General features: G+C 35.9%; 1 protein-coding gene across 1 annotated transcript in view; it reads left to right on the top strand.

The window, feature by feature from the left end:
- The window catches only part of TLL1 (tolloid like 1), a gene marked incomplete at its 5' end in the record, with an annotated part of 170,956 nt that overhangs the window by 87,031 nt on the left and 63,920 nt on the right, over positions 1–20,005 (top strand). Inside the window, 4 exons of the mRNA XM_027513518.1 lie at positions 2,454–2,556; positions 6,301–6,417; positions 7,611–7,756; positions 19,018–19,213. Coding sequence (XP_027369319.1) covers positions 2,454–2,556; positions 6,301–6,417; positions 7,611–7,756; positions 19,018–19,213 — 562 coding nt within the window. The remainder of the gene's footprint in view (positions 1–2,453; positions 2,557–6,300; positions 6,418–7,610; positions 7,757–19,017; positions 19,214–20,005) is intronic.

Below are 20,005 nucleotides of genomic sequence, written 5' to 3'. Positions count from 1 at the left end.
GAACTCTCTTGCTTTTTCAATGATCCAGCAGATGTTAGCAATTTGATTTCTGGTTCCTCTGCCTTTTCTAAATCCATCTTGAACATCTGGAAGTTCATGGTTCACATACTGTTGAAGCCTGGCTTGGAAAATATTGAGCATTACTTGGCTAGCATGTGATATGTGTGAAATTGTGTGGTAGTTTGAACATTTTTGGCATTGCCTTTCTTTGGGATTGAAATGAAAACTGACCTTTTCCAGTCCTGTGACCACTGCTGGGTTTTCCAAATTTACTGGCATATTGAGTGCAGCACTTTCACAGCATCATCTTTTAGGATTTGAAAGCTCAACTGGAATTCCATCACCTCCACTAGCTTTGTTAGTAGTGATGTTTCATGAGGCCCACTTGACTTTGCATTTTAGGATGTCTGGCTCTAGGTGAGTGATCACACCATCATGATTATCTGGGTCATGAAGATCTTTTTTGTACAGTTCTTCTGGGTATTCTTGCCACCTTTTCTTAATATCTTCTGCTTTAGGTCCATACCTTTTCTGTCCTTTGTTGTGCCCATCTTGTAAAGAAACATTTCTTTGGTATCTCTAATTATCTTGAAGAAATCTCTAGTCTTTCCCATTCTATTGTTTTCCTCCATTTCTTTCAATTGATCAGTGAGGAAGGCTTTCTTATTTCTCCTTGCTCTTCTTTGGAATTCTGCATTCAAATGGGTATATCTTTCCTTTTCTCCTTTGCCTTTAGCTTCTTTTTTCTCAGCTGTTTATAAGGCCTCCTCATGTAAGTAGTAAGGTTTTCCCTACTTTCTTCAATTTAATTACAAGACCAGGAGATGACTCTGGCTCAGATTATGAACTCCTTATTGCAAAATTCAGACTTAAATTGAAGAAAGTATGGGAAACCACTACACCATTCAAGTATGACCTTAATCAAATCCCAGGATCAGGGTCTTTTTTAATGAGTGAGTCCTTCCAATGAATATTCAGGACTGACTGGTTTGATCTCCTTGCAGTCCAAGGGACTCCCAAGAGTCTTCTCCAACACCACAGTTCAAAAGCATCATTTCTTTGGCTCTCAGCTTTCTTTATGGTCCAACTCTCACATTCATAATGACTACTAGAAAAACCATAGCTTTCACTAGACGGACCTTTGACAGCTAGTTAATGTCTGTTTTTTTAATATGCTGTCAGGGTTTGTCATACCTTTTCTTCCAAGGAGCAAATGTCTTTCAATTTCATGGCTGCAATCACCATCTGCAGTGATTTTGGATGCCAAGAAAATAAAGTCTCTCACTGTTTCCATCTTCATTATAGGAAGAAGTAAATTAGTTGAGGATTGCTTGAAACAGTTTGTACTTACCTTTCTGTTAAATAGTGTGCCAAGAAAGAAGTATATGCTTTCTGACACAAAAATTGTAGTACTTTTGCAAATAGGAATTCAAGACTCATTATTTTTTTCATATGCTTAAGAGTCTTCCTATATTCAGATTTTGTATTGTCACAAAAACATTCTGGTTATGCAGTTACAAACTATATTTTTATATTAGAAGTATTTCAAACATTCATAATTTTTTACTTTTAGCCAAAGTCCATTTTGATTTCTAGCGTAAAAAATGCATTCACTATACACCCTAAGCATCTTAGATATTATTAGCAGAATAGAGTTAGAATGAGTTTTTCAATGTAAAAAGTATTGTTCAAGTGAATTTTACCTCATCAGATATATACATTTCTTATGTCATTTTCCCTCTACTTTTTGGTGTAATCAACTGAAAAAATGTTAATTATCTGAAAAGTAAAGTCTTTTTATAAAGCAGTAAGAAAACTGTCTTTCCTTAAGTTATCCTTGAATTATCTTGAAAAGTAGCATTTCAAAGCAAAGTACAAAATAAAAGGTCATGTACAAGATCTTCTAACTTAAAAGGTCTTTGAATATATGTTCTTGAATTTAGAGAAGCATAGTGACATCTGTCTTTGATTATAGTTATATGGAGAAATTTTAATTCTAAAGCTGTATTTAAAACATTTCAAGTACACAATGGTATTATATTCCTGGAATATGGCTCATGGTGGTTATTTTAACATAATTATAGATGTCTGAAATAAATTATTAAAACACAGTCATAACAAAATCATAGTTGTCATGTTTATCTAAGAAAATTCAGAATAAAATGTTTAAATAAAGATTTCTCATCTCACAATTGTTCAGTTAACTTTATAGAAGTTTGGTTTAATTGCTGAAATGTATAGTTCATTTATTGGCATTGGGCTTCTAAATTGTTAGACATTAAGTTGGGAAAATGGATTTTTTTTTAGGTTTTATTAAATAAAAAATATTGGATACTAATATAGGAAGAAAAAAAAGAATTTGCTATTAGTCTGTTTGCACAGTAGATCTGGGTTCCTAGCCATATGAAATTATAATCCTTTTAATTTGTGTATTCTTTTTTTCCATTTTGCAGATTGTTTTAAATTTTACTACAATGGACCTATACAAAAGTAGTTTGTGCTGGTATGATTATATTGAAGTAAGAGATGGGTACTGGAGGAAGTCACCTCTCCTTGGTAAGAGATTTTTTTTCTTATTTTCCTTTTTATGTGTCTATATATATAGTCTGTCTTATCCAGAGACAGTTCTTTCAAGAGTCATCTTAGGGTTTAAGGTACATGAGACCAATATTTTAATTTTTATTATACTTTTTTCAATCATAGCAAAAATACTTACAGATAGACAACAGATTAATTTAAACCAGCTTCAACTATGAGATGGTGCTTGGATCTGAACATGATGATTTAGAATAGCTTATAGTGGATACTCATCACATATTCTATATTTTTAATTTTAAAATCAGAGTTTTAATGGGTAAACCAGATAAATTGTGTGTTTGTGTGTATATGTGTATATGTTTTGTTTTTCTTTCTGTGCTAAGGCAGTAGAGCATGAGGTGTTAGGTACACATTCAACTGCTGGCTTTCTGCACCAAAAATGTTGGTTCTTACTGTAGACATCACAGTTTTGCCTCTCAGGTTTTTGTGGCTTAGAAGGTGTGTATGTAGTTTGTGTCATAAATTGTAGCTCAAATTTGGTGCACATCAAAGTATCCTACCAACCTTTAACCACAGACCACACATTAACTTACATGAGGCACTTTCTGTTGCCCTCTGTTTCAGCTAAAGGTGAGAGCTGCTGTGAGCATGTGAGTATCTACTCTATTGATTTTTTTTTTTTTGAAATTGTAACTTTCTCTTCTATTTTTAGAAGTAGCTTTGCTCAGTTGTTTTTGAGTGCCTACAGATCTTTTCTTCTTAACATCTAAAACCTGCTGAATTAACATATTTGTATTAAAAGTGATAGCAGCCTTAGTAAATCCAATACATCTGTAGAAATGCTTAAAAATAAGGAAACATAAAGATTTGAACTAATTCGATGACAGGTTGAGGAAAACCTTGTCTTGAACATTTAGCTTCTTAGCCTTGTAGTAGTTGTTGTTCTTTAGTTAAAAAGTCCTCTCTGACTCTGTGATCCCACTGCCAGGCTCCTCTGTCCATGGGATTTCCAGGGCAAGAATACTGGAGCGGGTTGCCATTTCCTTCTGCAAGAGACCGTCCCCATCCAGGGATCGAACTCGTGTCACCTGCACGGGCAACAGTGGATTATTTACCACACGGCCACCTGGGAAACCCCAGTTTCTTAGCCTAGATGAAGCTGTTTATAATATATTGATATGTACGTGTGATCCTAATAAAACATTTCATTAAATTCATATTTAAAAATCAAATCTAAAGCTGAAATACCGAGAACACTTTTTTACAGCAACATCAGCATTACATACTGCAGGGTATAATAGCCTAATACACTAGTTCAGTCTGACCACAGTGTTCATATGGAAAGCTTTCCGCACTATTTCCTCTGACACCTCACTCCTCAGAGTGTAGCCACCACACTGGCAGACCAGAGTACTTGGGTGTTAGAAATGTAGAAATGCAGGTTCCACTCCACACCTTCTGAAACAGACTGCATTTTAACAGCTGCTGCTGCTAAGTCACTTCAGTTGTATCCGACTCTGTGTGACCCCATAGACGGCAGCCCACCAGGCTCCTTCGTCCCTGGGATTCTCCAGGCAAGAACACTGGAGTGGGTTGCCATTTCCTTCTCCAATGCATGAAAGTGAAAAGTGAAAGTGAAGTCGCTCAGTCGTGTCTGACCCTCAGCGACCCCATGGACTGCAGCCTACCAGGCTCCTCTGTCCATGGGATTTTCCGGGCAGAGGTACTGGAGTGGGGTGCCATTGCCTTCTTTGGCATTTTAACAGACACCCTGGCAATTCATATGAATTACAGTTTTTTCTTTTAGTCAGGTTTCTGTCTTCCAGTTTCCTTTTATTCAGAATTGAAATAAAATTGAAGTACAGTTGATTTGCAGTATTGTATTAGTTTCAGGTGTATAGCAAAGTGATTCATATGTATATATATACACACACACTAAGTTGCTTGACTGACTCTTTGTGACCCCATGGACTGCAGCCCACCAGGCTCCTCTGTCCATTGGTTTCTCCAGTGGCAAGAATACTGGAGTGAGTTGCCATTTCCTCCTCCAGCGGATCTTCCCAACCCAGGGATCAAACCCGCATCTCCTCCAATTCCTGTATTGGAGGCAGACTCTTTACCACTGAGCCACCAGGGAAGCCCATATACATATATGTATGCTAACTCATTCAGTTGTGTTCAACTCTTTGAGCCCCCATGGACTGTAGCTTGTCAGGCTCCTCTGTCACTGGCATTTTCTGGAGCAGGTTGCCATTTCCTATTCCAGGGGATCTTCCCAACCAAGGGTTCGAACCTGCATCTCTTACATCTCCTGCATTGGTAGGCAGATTCTTTACCACTAGCACCAGCTGCGAAGCCCATATCTGGCTATCTATCTGTCTACACACACATATATTATTTTTACAGATTATGTTCCATTATGGGTTGTTGCAAAATATTGAATATAGTTCCCTGTGCTATACAGTAAATCTTTGTTGTTTATCTATTTTATGTTATAATAGTGTGTATCTGTTAGCCTCATGGGCTTCCCCAGTGGCTCAGTGGAAAAGAATCTGCCTTCAATGCAGGAGACACAGTTTCGATCCCTGGATGGGACAGATACTCTGGAGGAGGGCATGGCAACCCACTCCAGTATTCTCGCCTGGAGAATTTCCATGGTCAGAGGAGCCTGGCCAGGCTACAGTCCATAAGGTCACAAGGAGTCGGACACAACTGAAGCAATTTAGCATGCATCCACATCTGTTAATCTCATACTCCTAATTTATCCTTCTCCCCCTCCCTTTCCTACACATTGCAGTATAAGAGACATTACTCTCTTTTACATGGCCCTAAGTTTTTAATACATGCCCCTAATACCATTTAGGAAGACATTTTTTTTCTTTTTTGCCTGCTAGCTGTTAGTATAAATGTGTTTTGACTTTTTTCATATACTAAAACTATATATGAAATCATTAACAAGGATACACAAAAATGAATGACAATATATTATTATTTGTAGAATTATTTCATGTGTATTATCATATTTACCTTTTTACCATTAATATGAAACCTTTGAGCACAATAGCAAACATACAGTAAGCAATGAATATTTGTAGAGGGTTGAGGGAGGGAAGAAGGAATGACAGATATTATTATATTCATTCAGTATTATACTTGCCTTTGGGTACACAATCAGAAAAATATCAGAACTCATACTCAAGTCTTCTAATACTGTTTGCCATTCTGCGTACTACACTACGTGTTATAGCTTTATAGATGGGATGGAATGTATGTAGTAATTAAGATCCTTAGGCAGCCTGGAGGTTTCTGTGACAAATGGCCACTGAACTTGGCTAAACAAAGAACTACACTTGAGCTGTCACTTCCCAACTAATGACCAGACTGACAGTTAAAGTATTTTTTCAGGATCACTTGAGGTCTTTTCTCTTCTCTGTGGAATAATATTCCCTACCCTCATGTATCATGTACAAATAGATGTTCTGAGCTACCTGTTTCCTAATTCCACAGATAGTGGTAGTGGTATCAATCATTTAATCTAAGGGCGATACGTTCCGATATTCTATAAATAAATAAGAAGAAATAGTTTTACTTATACACCTTTATTAAGTAAATATTAAGGATTCATAGCTATGGCTCTAGTTACTAGGCATGGTGATAGGAACCAAATCTGGTTTTATGTATGTAATTTGTAGGTAGTATGAAAACCAGTTAGAAAATAAAGTCATACTTAGAAGTCTGTCTTTATTCTTTTATTTCTTTTAGGTAGATTCTGTGGAGACAAATTGCCTGAAGTTCTTACCTCTACCGAAAGCAGAATGTGGATTGAGTTTCGCAGCAGCAGCAATTGGGTGGGAAAGGGCTTTGCAGCAATCTATGAAGGCAAGTAACTTTGTGCTTAGAGATGGCTTTTCCTTAGACCTCTTAACAGAAATGTACTTTCAATTTCATTTGAATAGTATTGTAATTTTATTTTAATTATGAAACTTTCTAAACTGCATCATGATGTCCATGGGATGATTTTAATAAAACTACTCATTAAGTTTAAATGCAAAAATAACCTGTTTTCTGGTACCAGTAATGTGGTAATATATAAATGTTCTCATCAGGGATGTGTGGGGAAAAAATAACTCATTAGAGATGTGTGGAAAACAACAATAACATCAAATGGCACAGGATTCTTAAACTTTGATTGTTTTTTCATAATAATATTAAATATTATGAAGAAATTTCCACTTCTCTTTGTACTGAGTTTGTGTGTATTTTATGCCTATACTGCAGAAATGTCCTGTTAAAGGAAACTGCATAGAAAATAATTGTGCACAGTTCTGGAGATTGCTTTGTCTAAACGAGAGAGTCAGAACTCAAGAAGAATTTACCAGATGCTTTGTTCTATAAGGTCTCTAAAAGAGTAAACTGGCATTGTGCTTCTTCTTGTCAGACCATGGGTGGAGATGACCCTTTTTGCTCCTGCCTCTGACAGCACAGAAATTTAGGCAGTTTACAAGAGAGACAGTCTGTGCTTCTCTTAGACTTTTAAGAGAACAGAAGCATTTGTTTCAGAGATTAGCTGTGTGGTCATGAAGGGTTTGGCTTGGGTGGAGCCACAGATGTTGCGCAAGAGGCCTGCTCACAGCAGGGGCCCAGGGAGTGCTGTGGGGCTTCTCTCCTGATGAGCTCTTCCACTGACTGAGGTCAAAAAACCGAAAGAAGCCATTCAGGGAATCACAGAGCAAACTCACATAGAATAAATTTTGAAATCTCAAAAAGTTTTTAAAGTCTAACAGAGAGGCTTGTTTTTGTAAAGGTGTGAATTAACAGTGGTTAAAAAATCTTATTTTCCTTTGCTGACTGTTATCTAATATTTATAGCTAAGTGGCTAGTTTTGTTTTGTTTTGTTTTTAATCAATGAAATACTTGGTTGATAAAAGTATTGGTGACCAGCCAACCTTGATTTTTATAACCTGGTCTTTATATGTTCAGCTATAGGCACTGAACTAAAATGCTATCTTAGAAGAAAATGGAAATGAAATGGCATGTCTAGGTTTATTTATTTATTTTTTTGCTTTTCTCAGCTATCTGTGGAGGTGAGATACATAAAAATGAAGGACAGATTCAGTCTCCTAATTATCCTGATGACTACAGGCCAATGAAGGAATGTGTGTGGAAAATAGCAGTGTCAGAAGACTGCTACGTCGGCCTGATCTTTCAGGCCTTTGAGGTAAAGTCCTTCAGGCAGCCTTTGTGGGGCACATCCTCCATAAATGACAGTGCGTTTAAGGAAGCAAGAACTATGGAATCGGTGAAGAAGAGAAAGATTGCCTATAAAATGCAACATCAAGAGCAAGAGAGCTTTTTTTTTTTTCCTTTGTTCCTCTCATTGCAGACATTTTCAAGAAGATTAAAGTGAGCTTACATTATCTGTGCTTTTGAATTAAAATGTTTGAAGTACTGACAATACTTTCTTTTGAAAAATGGCCAGGCTTGTTTCACAAGAATGCTTGAAGAGTCCATTAAAAAAAAAAAAAAAACTCTTATTTCTCCTCTAAACTAGGAAGGAGGCTAAAGGTAGCTCATCTTTTTTTGTTGTCTTTAGGGGGAAAATCCATTTTACACCTTTTTTATTATTATGCAGAAAATTGATTATATCAAAAACAGGGATTTAAATATTCTTAGGAGATTTTTACTGCATCAAAAATATTTATTGAGGAAGAAACCAGCACCAAAATTGCATTATTAGATGAGGACAGAATAAACCAAAGGCCAATCAGAATCCTGGAGCAAAATCCGCATCCAAACTACTATGCTAGCTAATGAGTCATTTTTGTGTGATGGGGAGAACTGAGTAAGAGGTGAGAAGCCAAGAGACATGAGAATTTGTTCGGAACTCCTGAGTATGCTTAAATTATAGAATCAGGCTAGAAATTGAGAGCCCAAAGCAGAGTAGGTAGGAGTGATGAGGTGTTGGCAGTAGGTCCAGGAAGAGATCAAGATGCCATTATCGGAGATTATTTCTTACTGATTAGAGGTACTACTGGAGAAGGCAATGGCACCCCACTCCAGTACTCTTGCCTGGAAAATCCCATGGATGGAGGAGCCTGGTAGGCTGCAGTCCATGGGGTCACTGAAAGTCAGATAGGACTGAGCAACTTCACTTTCACTTTTCACTTTCATGAATTGGAGAAGGAAATGGCAACGCACTCCAGTGTTCTTGCCTGGAGAATCCCAGGGATGGGGGAGCCTGGTGGGCTGCCGTCTATGGGGTCACACAGAGTCGGACACAACTGAAGCGACTTAGCTGCAGCAAAGGTACTACTTACTGTCCGAGTGATCAGAAGTCTCCCGAGAACCCCACTTACTGTCAAGATGTACTTGCCACTGAATTGGTGATGTGAGGTGTCTCAGTCCCCAAAGCAGGAACCCCAGGGGAATATAGGAGTCACTTGAAAGCCCAGAAATGTTGTTCCCTCACCTGTAATCTCTGTAATATATTTTTTGGTTCTTCTCTACCCCTTTGCTTGTACCTTTAATTTTCATTTCTTTTTAATCATGAAAAAAATTCTCTTTTCTCCTATGATCAAGATGTTTATGCCCCTGACCACTTTGCATTTTTGGAAGCCTTGGTTCTGAGATTATTTGATTCACATTTAAATTTTAAATTTTTATTGGATTGAAGACATTATTGAAATAGCCATTTTATTGTAAAGAGTACTAAAATTTTTTAGGATTCACCCACGTTTTAGACCAAAACAACTGGTTCGCTGAAAAATTATCTAATGACCACATTACATGTATTTTGAGCTATTGAAAACATTGAGAAGAACTGTCTTCCAACAATACTCCAGTGTTTTATAAAATTCTATTACAGAAGTGATGTTAGCAAATGCATTCATTTGAGGCATCTAAAACTGAGATGCAGAAATTGCTGGCTTAGCTGGTTTGCAGTTTTTTGGTTTTGTTTCTTTTTTTGTTTCGATATACCAATATAGTAAGAGTTGCATTCTTCAAGAATAGGATAATGTAAGGACAAATAGGAAATATTTATACCTCAGGCACTTAGAACCATGCTTGACACATGGTAGTCATTTAATATACACTTCTTGATTAAGTGGATGAATAAGTTGTTACTACGCTTTGAAACTGAAGTAAGGTCATGTCATATAATAGTTCAATTGATAGTATATTTTATTTATTATCTCCAGTTCCCTGTCCTTTCTTCATTTTGCTTTATTTCCTTATGTTTTTCCTCCTTTATTTATACACTGGACATATTTGATTGTCTAGTAGGTCTCTTATCTTTGACTAACACTAACACCGTCTTTGATTGTTTAGTCTTACTCACACTAACCCAATCATCTTCCTATTTCAGTATTTAATGTTTCTGCATGTCACTCTTTTGCTATTGTCATTTAGTCACCAAGTCATGTTTAACTCTTTTGCAACCCCATGGACTCCTCTGTCCCTGGGACTTCCTAGACAAGAATACTGGAGTGGATTGCCGTTTCCTTCTCCAGGGGATCTTTCTCACCCAGGGATTGACCCCACATTTCCTTGATTGCAGGTAGATACTTTACCACTGAGCCACTGAGGACTCCCCATGTCACTATTTCCTCAAGGAATATTTCTAATTCCACTCTTTCTCTTAAACCCCAAGGCCAGTTCATCAACATATTCCATTTGCTTTGTATTCAAGATATCCTATACATATGATCACTTTACATTTACTTTCTTGCCACCACTGCTCTGATCACAGCCGCTTGCTTCGTAACTTGGTGAGTTCTTCACATCTCTACTTTTGCCTTACATATCCTGACACCCACACAACAGCCAGGATGATGCTCTCACACCATGAGTTATATCAAGCACTACTCTGCTTAAAGTTTCATCAAACACTACTGTCCATATGCCTCATGGAGAAAATCTTTGTGTTAGATTTTAAGGCACGTGTTATAGCACTGCTGGTCCTGAGTTCAGGGTTAATGAATTGGAATATCTGCGAAGGTAACTTTAAACAGAAACACACATAAAGCAAGGCTAAATGTTGATTTGTTTACAAAAATTTTGTGACCAGAACCTCTCAAGAACATAACCCTGTATTTCCCCAGGAGCTACAAATCAATATTCGCTAACTCGGTGTTTTTAGTGAATTAGTTGAACTCAACTATGGTGAATACTGAGAATTGGCTGTATATGTTTTTAATTTGGTCTAATGGTCATTAGATGGTTTGTATCAGTTAGTCAGTTATCTGTTTAAATCAATTTATTTTGTTTACATATTATATTTTCAATATACCGTTTATACATTTTATATTGAAAATGTATAATTTAAAAATGGTCTTTACTGTTTCTCAGTGTTTCATGTCTTTTTCTGACAAAACCATTTTTATTTACTGATATCAGTCTTTGATGTTTTTCAAACACTTTCTATTTTTATAACTTTTTAATTCCCTGTGTTACTCTCTCCCCTTTCAGATAAAAGGGCCCTTAAGATAAGCTAGTTCTACTGAAATCTACTATAAAGAACTTTCTCGCTGTTTATTATTTATGCCTTTCTGTGAATCTATGTCATGAATATTCACCTTTACTAATGCTACTTAGATTTTAATTGTAATACAAAAGAAATCTGAACAAGTGCTTTTGTTAATGAATTTCAGGTATGTTTGAGCAGGAAAGGACGCTATATGGGTGGTAATAAGAGTCCTAATATATCTATAATCATACCTTTTGGGACAATTTTCTTCTCTAGTAGTTACTAATACATTGATCCTAAGACCAGTACTGAAATGAATTTGTACATGAATGTAAATAGTGTCTAAAATCATTTTGAAGAACATGTCTTCTTTTCAACAGTAGTGTTGGTAAAGCAGGCTTGGTACTACTGTTTCACTTGAGCACTTTCAATATGCAGAAATACATAAGAGAAAAAGTTGGGGAGGCTATAAATACAACTTCAAAGAAATGTCACTAAAGCAGAAAGTGAATGAAACAAATCCAGAGCTTACTTATGTTTAATTAAAATCCCTACATACATTTATTTATGTGGGATGACACTTGAGGCACTTGTCAGTTTTTCTATACATTCTGATTTGGTTATACCTTGCTTCTGAAAACCATAGTGTGGAATAGTTTTCCTCATCTTTACTAGCAACTTTCTAAACCACATACAAAAGTTTTTTGTTTTTTGTTTTTTGTGGCACAGTTGACCTTGAACAACACAGGTCTGAACTACAGTTATCGACTTATATGCAATTTGTGTTTGATTAGAGATCACAATATATAAAGTCAAAAAACTAGGGTATAAATGGCTAATATCTCCAAACTGCTTCAGCCTCTTTCCCTTCAATGTGTCATTTATTAGTTCCTTTATTTTTGAGGCAGAGATTGCCGTTCCAGTTTTTCAACTGCACTAGGCTGACACCCCTAACTCCTACACTGTGCAAGGGTTAACTGTATTTTATAAATTACTCAGTTAAAAGTAATCCTTTAATTCTTTAAATATTTTATATTAGTTTAAATTAAGTAGGTTCATCTTTGTGAGTGAACTAGGAAGCCAAGACAAGGAGATCTTAATTAGTTAACATTTTTATGCTTGCCCTGCACTATTTCTTTGGATATTTGGCTAATAATACATTAATGTATTGGTGAAAGTGAAAGTCTTTTAGTCATGTCTGACTCTTTGCAACCCTATGGCCTAGGCAGTCCCTGGCATTCTCCAGGCCAGAATACTGGAGTAGATACTAGCCTTCCCTAACCATTGTTTTGGTTAATAACTATAAAAGAGAATTAAGTACCTCTCCATAATTTTATTGAATACTTTAGGCTATCAGTCTATTCTGAAAGATTAGATTAAATAAACCTGCCCAAGGTCACACAAATCTCAATTAGTAGCACTGAGATTAACAGTGCAATTCCATGGCCTGCCACTCACGCACCCATTTTGTCTTGCTAGCAAAATGAAGCATATATATTCTCTCATAGCATTAAATTCTTTCCCTTCATAGCTATTGTCATTTGTACATTTGTATTATTTAATCAATAAATGCCAATCAGTCAGGGACATGTCTGTTTGTTTATCACTGTTTATATACTATCAAGTGTATATTTATTATCTGGCCATTATAGATTTTCAATGACTCTTTACTAAATTTATGAGTGAGTTAAAAAATACTGTGTCATGAAGAAAAAAACTCAAATGGCAGCATTGAAAAACCTGAATCATATGAAATTAAACCTAACCACACCTTATGGTTTTGATTTCCACATATTTAATCATGTTTGTTTTTTCTCCACTCTAGTGTCAAAATTGTCTACTTAAAATATGCACAGTGTGAGAGTTGTGAGTTAGTTTTATTGGGGGCAAAATTAGGACTGCAGACTCTGAGAGAGACTGCTCCAAAGAGGCAAGGGGGAAAGGTCAGCATAGATGTTATTTTGGTGAAGGGAGAATGCATGCAATCAAGCACACAATTTTCCAAAAGGTTTCTACTAGTCTCATGAAGCTTTTGCTAGTCAGGAGCAATAGTCATCACCATGAAGGATTTTAGTGCTTTTCTAGATATGGGGAGATACCAGAATTGGGCTTGTAAAATCAGTTCCTGAAAACATCTATTTGAAGACCTGTCTTTGCTAGTTCTCCACCATCCTACCCCCACCTCAAGTACAGAGTAACTTGTTTCTACTCTCCACCCTGAACTCCTTTCAGAGAGTATTGAAAATAAGAAGCTGCAGAAGCATATGATTTAATCCTTGTAGAGGTAGATGGCAAGTGCCAATAGCAAGTGACAATTTTTAGTTGGCAATATTCATTAAGTACTAATAGTAATAATAAGGGATTCTCTGATGGTTCAGGTGGTAAAGAATCTGCCTGCAATGCAGGGGACCCAGGTTCAATCCTTCAGTGTTGGTCAGGAAGATATCCTGGAGATGTACTAATAAAAATAATATTAACTAATAAAATATTAAACATGACAGTACATTTTAAAATAACCATCCTATTAAACATTTTTCCTTTTTATTTAAAATTCCTTTTGTTATAGCTTTATCACGACTTTATTTTTCACATTATTAAAATTAATTTATTTTTAATAACACATGCTAATCTTGATTGTTTTTGTTAGTCATACTTTTCTTTAACATCTTCCCCTAAAGCAACATTAATGACTTAAAATTGTTCCAAGTGTATAGAATTTTGAGTTATACTAACTATAAAAGTTTAATCATTTATGTAGTTATAGTATTAATTATATTTTGAAATTATGTCCTACCACTCACTGAAGACTTATCACGGTAAAATAGATATAACATATGTACGCACAGTAGTGTTAAGTACATTCACATTGTGTAAGCAACCTCTAGAACTCTGTTCATGCTGCAAAACTGCAGCTGTTTACCCAGCAAGCAACAATTCCCCATCCATGCTCCCCCCAGACCAGGGCAATCACTGTTGCTTTATGTCTCTGTGAATTTGACTACTCTAGGTACCTCGTGTAAGTGAAATCATACAGTATTTGAATTTCGTGTGACTTTTAAAATTTCACTAACTGTAATATCCTCAAGGTTCATCTATGCCATAGCACATGAAAGGATTTCCTTCCTTTTTAAGGCTAATATCCCATTGTATGTATAGTCCACAGTTTGCTTTTCCATTCATCCTCTGATGGATGTTTGGACTGTGTTCACCCCTTGGCTATTATGGATAATGCTGCTATTAACACGGATGCACAAATATCTCTCCAAGACCCTGCTTTCAGTTTTCCAAATGTATACCTGAAAGTGGAATTGATGAATCATATGGTAATTTTATTTTAAATTTTTCAAGCAGTATGGGAAAGCTTTCACTAAAACTATTCCCTAGGAAATTTGGACATGTCAGAGGTTTTTACAAATAACTAGATATTGCAGTAGATGTTTTTGGAATGTCAAATTTATTTGGAAATTTGATTATAAAATGAAAGCACAATGTGTGAATGGCCCTGAAGCCCGGGCCTGATATCTTGCTCCAGGGTTAGCATTCCTTCAGTCTTAGTGCTCCCTGCATCACTGACCACAGAGCTCTGTACTGGCTGGCAGTGTTTGAATGAGAGGCTGGCTACTTTAAGTTATATTTAATTGATTTCAGATCTTGCTAAATAAAAGGACTTAGCTTTTCAATGCTTCTTCTCTAACATACCAGTCAAGATATGGACCCTCCACTTAATAATGAAATGTAATATCCATCTCTTGTGCCTAAGCTTTGTACTTGTTTTTCCTTCTTTGTGTATTGGATCTACTTCCAGTACCATTTATATGTCAGTTTCCTAAAAAAAAATATTCAGAGCTTAATATCACTTTTATTGTTTTTTATATATATACATATTAGGTCTGTTTACTTTAAGATAAACTTGCCACCCTCCTATACGGTTTGTGCTCTGATTACCTTAAAGTCTGTAATAGGTCCGTATCATCATCACATTTGCTACATGTGTAATTGTACGTAACATTGCATTCAGGTTCCAGATCTGTGAACTATGTCCATGCTTCAAAGCAAGAAGAAACTTTTTCTTTTTTTGTCTTTATGAATTATTGACTTTTCTGTTCTTTTCCCCATTATCCCTAATGTAACGTAACATCAAGGAATTTATCCACTTTTTAGCTTTGAACATATCTATCTATTCTGTATACTGGAGAAGGAAATGGCAACCCGCTCCAGTATTCTTGCCTGGAGAACCCCATGGACAAAGGAGCCTGGAGGGCTGCAGTACACAGGGTCACAAGAGTCAGGACACAATTTAGTGACTAAACTACCACCATCATTCTCTAAAACTGTCACACAAATAACATAAATGAAATAAATCAAACTCTCATTTGTGCTCACCATCATTACTGCTATGCAGATACAGCTAAAGAGATATTAATTGTAATTAACACCAATAGAGCAGATTTATTGTGCTGATATTGCATTAGGATTTATGTAATTAACCTAGAAAAATATGTAAACAGGAATCATGGAGGTCACAGGTGAGCTATCTGGGTCAACAACTGTGGCATCGGCTATGTGAGACTATAGTTTTTATTTCTATTGTTTAACCCAAGATACCAAGTGCATGATACTTGATATGTAAGTAACATGTAATTCATAAATAAGTACTGGTAGAATCAATCTTAAAATTGATCATTTTTATACATTTTACCCATGAGATATTTACACTTTGTGTATCATATAAAAATGGACTTTTCTGGTGGCTCAGATGGTAAAGAGTCTGCCTGCAATGTAGGAGACCAGGGTTGGGAAGATCCCCTGGAGAAGTGGCAACCCACTCCAGTACTCTTGCCTGGAAAATTCCATGGATGGAGGAGCCTGGTAGGCTAAAATCCATGGGATTGCAAAGAGACAGGACTGAGCAACTTCACTTCACATCATATAAAATATTTAAAATTTTTGCTAAGTATAACTAGTGAATATGCTGTAAATTTAAAGAGAACTTTTGTGTAACTGTTAAAGGAACAAAGTGAGTGTTATATACAGGGAAATATGCATTATCCTGTTTCTTTGTAATCATTGATGAAGTGTAATTTGTTTTCAATATTGTCTATCTCATTTTCTTCATACTGTATTTAAAAGCCCAAAGCCTTTTAATTAGCCTTTTTTTTTTTTTTTTTTTTTACTTCTGGTATGACTTCTAATATGAAACAATGTGATTTTTTTCTATTAATTGACCTTCTCTGGCAGGCAGCTTCTTTCCTCACTGTGTGTTCTCACTCCCTTTCCTCTTCTGATATAACCTTTTCCTCCACTTCCAACATGATTCATGAGTTGCAAGCAGTTCATTCTGTGTTGCTCAAGCAGGTAAAGATAGGCTGGCTTGCTGAGACTTTGGTTATTTTCCCTACAGTTTTGTTACTGCTCAGTTTCACTTATTCTTCTATCAAGCTGTATACCTTGAAAGTTTCAGATATTATTTTATATGTCCCCTTAGCCAAAGAATAGCCTTTGGCCATCTGGAAATGTCCTCATATTTATAGAGAATTCTGATTTTGAAGAGAGTGTGTTAAAGACTGAGAGAAGATATGTTCTACCTGGTCAGATAGCCTTGTCACCCCTGGTGACGAATTCACTCCTCGTGCAACTCCTAGCTCTCCCTCACCTTCCTATTTAATAGCTACTGTCGCAGAAGTATGCTTTAAAAGTGAGACATTTTTAACGTTAAATACTTTCCAATTCTTTCCCATAATTCCACATACAAAGAGAGTACATTTTTATGGAAAAATCCGGAATTATGAATCCTAGTGAACTCCTACTGATAGTATAATTTAAAATCACAACTTTCACTCACCCCACCCCCAATTTTCATGCTTCCTGTCTTCTTTCACTTTGTGTTTTTCTATAGAATATATTACTTTCTAATATTTTATGATTATGATTTACCTTGTTTATTGTTCCTTTGCTCTCTACATGCCAGGATAATTTCCAGGACTGCAAGTCTCTATTACTTTGACAAATGATGCATGCTGAGCAGTGAGAAGTATACTAAGCACACTATGCATACTGAGTGAGAAGAGTGCCCAGCGTAGAACCAGGCAGTGAACATTCAATGAAGAAATGAATGACCCTGATTTGTGATTGGGAAAAGGACAGCAGCAAATGCAGTACTTAGTTCTAACCAAATCTGCTTCAAAATATATTCTGTTTGTCTTCATGCTGCCTAATGTGAAGACTATCATTGCTAATGTACTGACAAATCAGGAAATGACTTCTTCAACCAACTCTGCCACCAGTTTCATGCATACAGATTGTAGTTCATGGAATGAACATGTTCCCTGACATTTGTTTTGTGATAGGAGAATTCCATAAATTAGTGAAATGTATGTTGAATGATGGTTGAAAAGATGTGATACTTTTCATGGTTTATTAACTGTAGATGACTATGCTTTCCAGCTTCAAATACTTAATAAGTAGTTGACTCTACTAAGATTTTAGGGTCAGTCATTTTTTGGGGGGGGGATTTATATATATATATATATGTATTTATTTTAATTAGAGGCTAATCACTTTACAATATTGTATTGGTTTTGCCATACATCAACATGAATCCACCATGGGTGTACACATGTTCCCAATCCTGAACCCCCCTCCCACCTCCCTTCCCATACCATCCCTCTGGGTCATCCCAGTGCACTAGCCCCAAGCATCCTGTATCCTGCATTAAACCTGGACTGGCAATTCATTTGTTATATGATATTATACATGTTTCAATGCCATTCTCCCAAATCATCCCCCCCCCTCTCCCACAGAGTCCAAAAGACTATTCTATACATCTGTGTCTTTTTTGCTGTCTCACATACAGGGTTATCATTACCATCTTTCTAAATTCCATATATATGCATTAGTATACTGTATTGGTGTTTTTCTTTCTGGCTTACTTCACTCTGTATAAAATATAGAAGCAAGAATTTATTTAAAAATTGTCTTATAATTTATAAAACAATTTGCAGATTTTTTTAGTATTTTAGGGCTAAAACAAATGTCACTCCTTTATAAAGGCCAATGCTGCTGCTGCTGGAGGTGCTGCTGTTTAGTCACTAATTTGTGTCTGACTCTTTGTGACCCCATGGTCTGTAGTCCACGAGGCTCCTCTGTCCATGGTTGTCCCGGGCGAGAATACTGGAGTGGGTTGCCATTTCCTTCTCCTGGGGATCCTCCCTACCTATTAACTGAACCTGCATCTCCTGCTTTGGCAGGCGGATTCTTTAATACTGAGCCACCTGGGGAGCCCCTTACAGGCCAATAGTCTGAGCTAATATTTGCATTTAGTTGTTTAGGAAAGAGATTAACCTCATCCAGGATGCACAGGTTGCAAGGAAAGATTCGGGGTAAAAGGGCTCATTTAGCAAGCCCTGTGACTCTGAGAGGGCAGCTAGTGCTAGTTCCATAGTGGAGTCATCTCACTCACAGCTATGCTAACTGTGGATAAAGGGTTCATAGACTAAGAAGAATTGTAGTCTCATATTATCAGATTTTTCTTCAGAAAGATATGTATAACCTGAAACTATGCAACATATTGATAAAATAATGCTTTTGTTGATCAGCTATGAGCAATTATTATAATTATTGGTTATGTTTCAGAACAAATTATGCATTGCTTATAGGATATCTAGCCCAGATTTCTAATGATAATTTTAAAACTGGAATTTTAAAAATTCTGTTTTCCAAAGAATTACTACTTGTGTTTTTATTCCATTTTAAAAGGCAGTAGCTTCTATGATCCTAATGCATGTGGATGCACTTTTTCATAGATATTTTCTCTGTCTTTACCAGATTAATACACCGTTTATTCATGGACAGTATGGTATTACCATGCACAATTCATCAGAAATGCTCTCTTTTGTGTAAATAATTTGTTATATGGCCATGTTAGTACCATGGCACTGAGAATACATAATGCTCTTCTTATAGAAATTGTTTTGTCTGTTAATGAGATAGATCACATATTTTTATTATTACAGATTGAAAGACATGACAATTGTGCCTATGACTACCTAGAAGTTCGAGATGGAACCAATGAAAGTAGTCCTTTGATAGGACGTTTTTGCGGTTATGATAAACCTGAAGATATCAGATCTACCTCCAATACCTTGTGGATGAAGTTTGTTTCTGATGGAACCGTGAACAAGGCAGGGTTTGCTGCCAATTTTTTTAAAGGTAACTTAGAATCATTTAAAATGTAAGCTTCACTTTGTCAACAATAAATATAGTATTATGTAGTAAATGTATTTAGCTTTGAGGCAGGGAAGAAATAGAGTAATGTAATACTGAAGGGTGAAGTATGCAGTCTTCATAAATATATCAATATTTTTATGGTTTTTGATGGAAAAGTTTACTGGTTAAAAAAATAAAGAAAACTAGAATCTGGAGATTTGTAGCACAGGACAGGAAATCCATTAGGATTTTCTATCGTCTGTTTTTTAGGAAACAGTCAAAATAGCAAAATCCAGAAAGGGATATTCAGATAAGAGGAAATATTTGCAATATAATCAACAAAAAGTTTATAACCAGAAGGGGATTACTAAGATATATTTCATCAATTTATTTCCAGGTGACAGCACTTTTATGCCATCCCTTAGCGAGTAGCATTCTACCACATTACAAATAATGTATGGCCTCCTTAGTAGGATATTCTGATCCCTTAAAATGTCTTTTTGACAAAGAATTATTACTAATTATCTTTAATTTTGAATTGTATAATCACATTTTATTTTATTTTCATGTCCTATGCATGATGTATATCTGTAGGATAAAAAGAAAGCTGTTTCAGTGTAAATAATAGTATCAGATTTGCTTCTTGAAAATTCAAAGACATTTAGGTTAACTGTGTTATTGTAGAATAAAATTCTTTTAATAGAGAAAATAAATTTCCTCTGTGATACCTTTTAAAGAATAAGTGATGAATTCAGTTGTGTATGTCAAAGTGTGAAGAATATCTAGACATTTTTC

This window comes from Bos indicus x Bos taurus, chromosome 17 (genome assembly GCF_003369695.1).
Source record: "Bos indicus x Bos taurus breed Angus x Brahman F1 hybrid chromosome 17, Bos_hybrid_MaternalHap_v2.0, whole genome shotgun sequence".
Classification (NCBI taxonomy): domain Eukaryota; kingdom Metazoa; phylum Chordata; class Mammalia; order Artiodactyla; family Bovidae; genus Bos; species Bos indicus x Bos taurus.
This window is presented reverse-complemented; position numbering and strand designations above follow the sequence as displayed.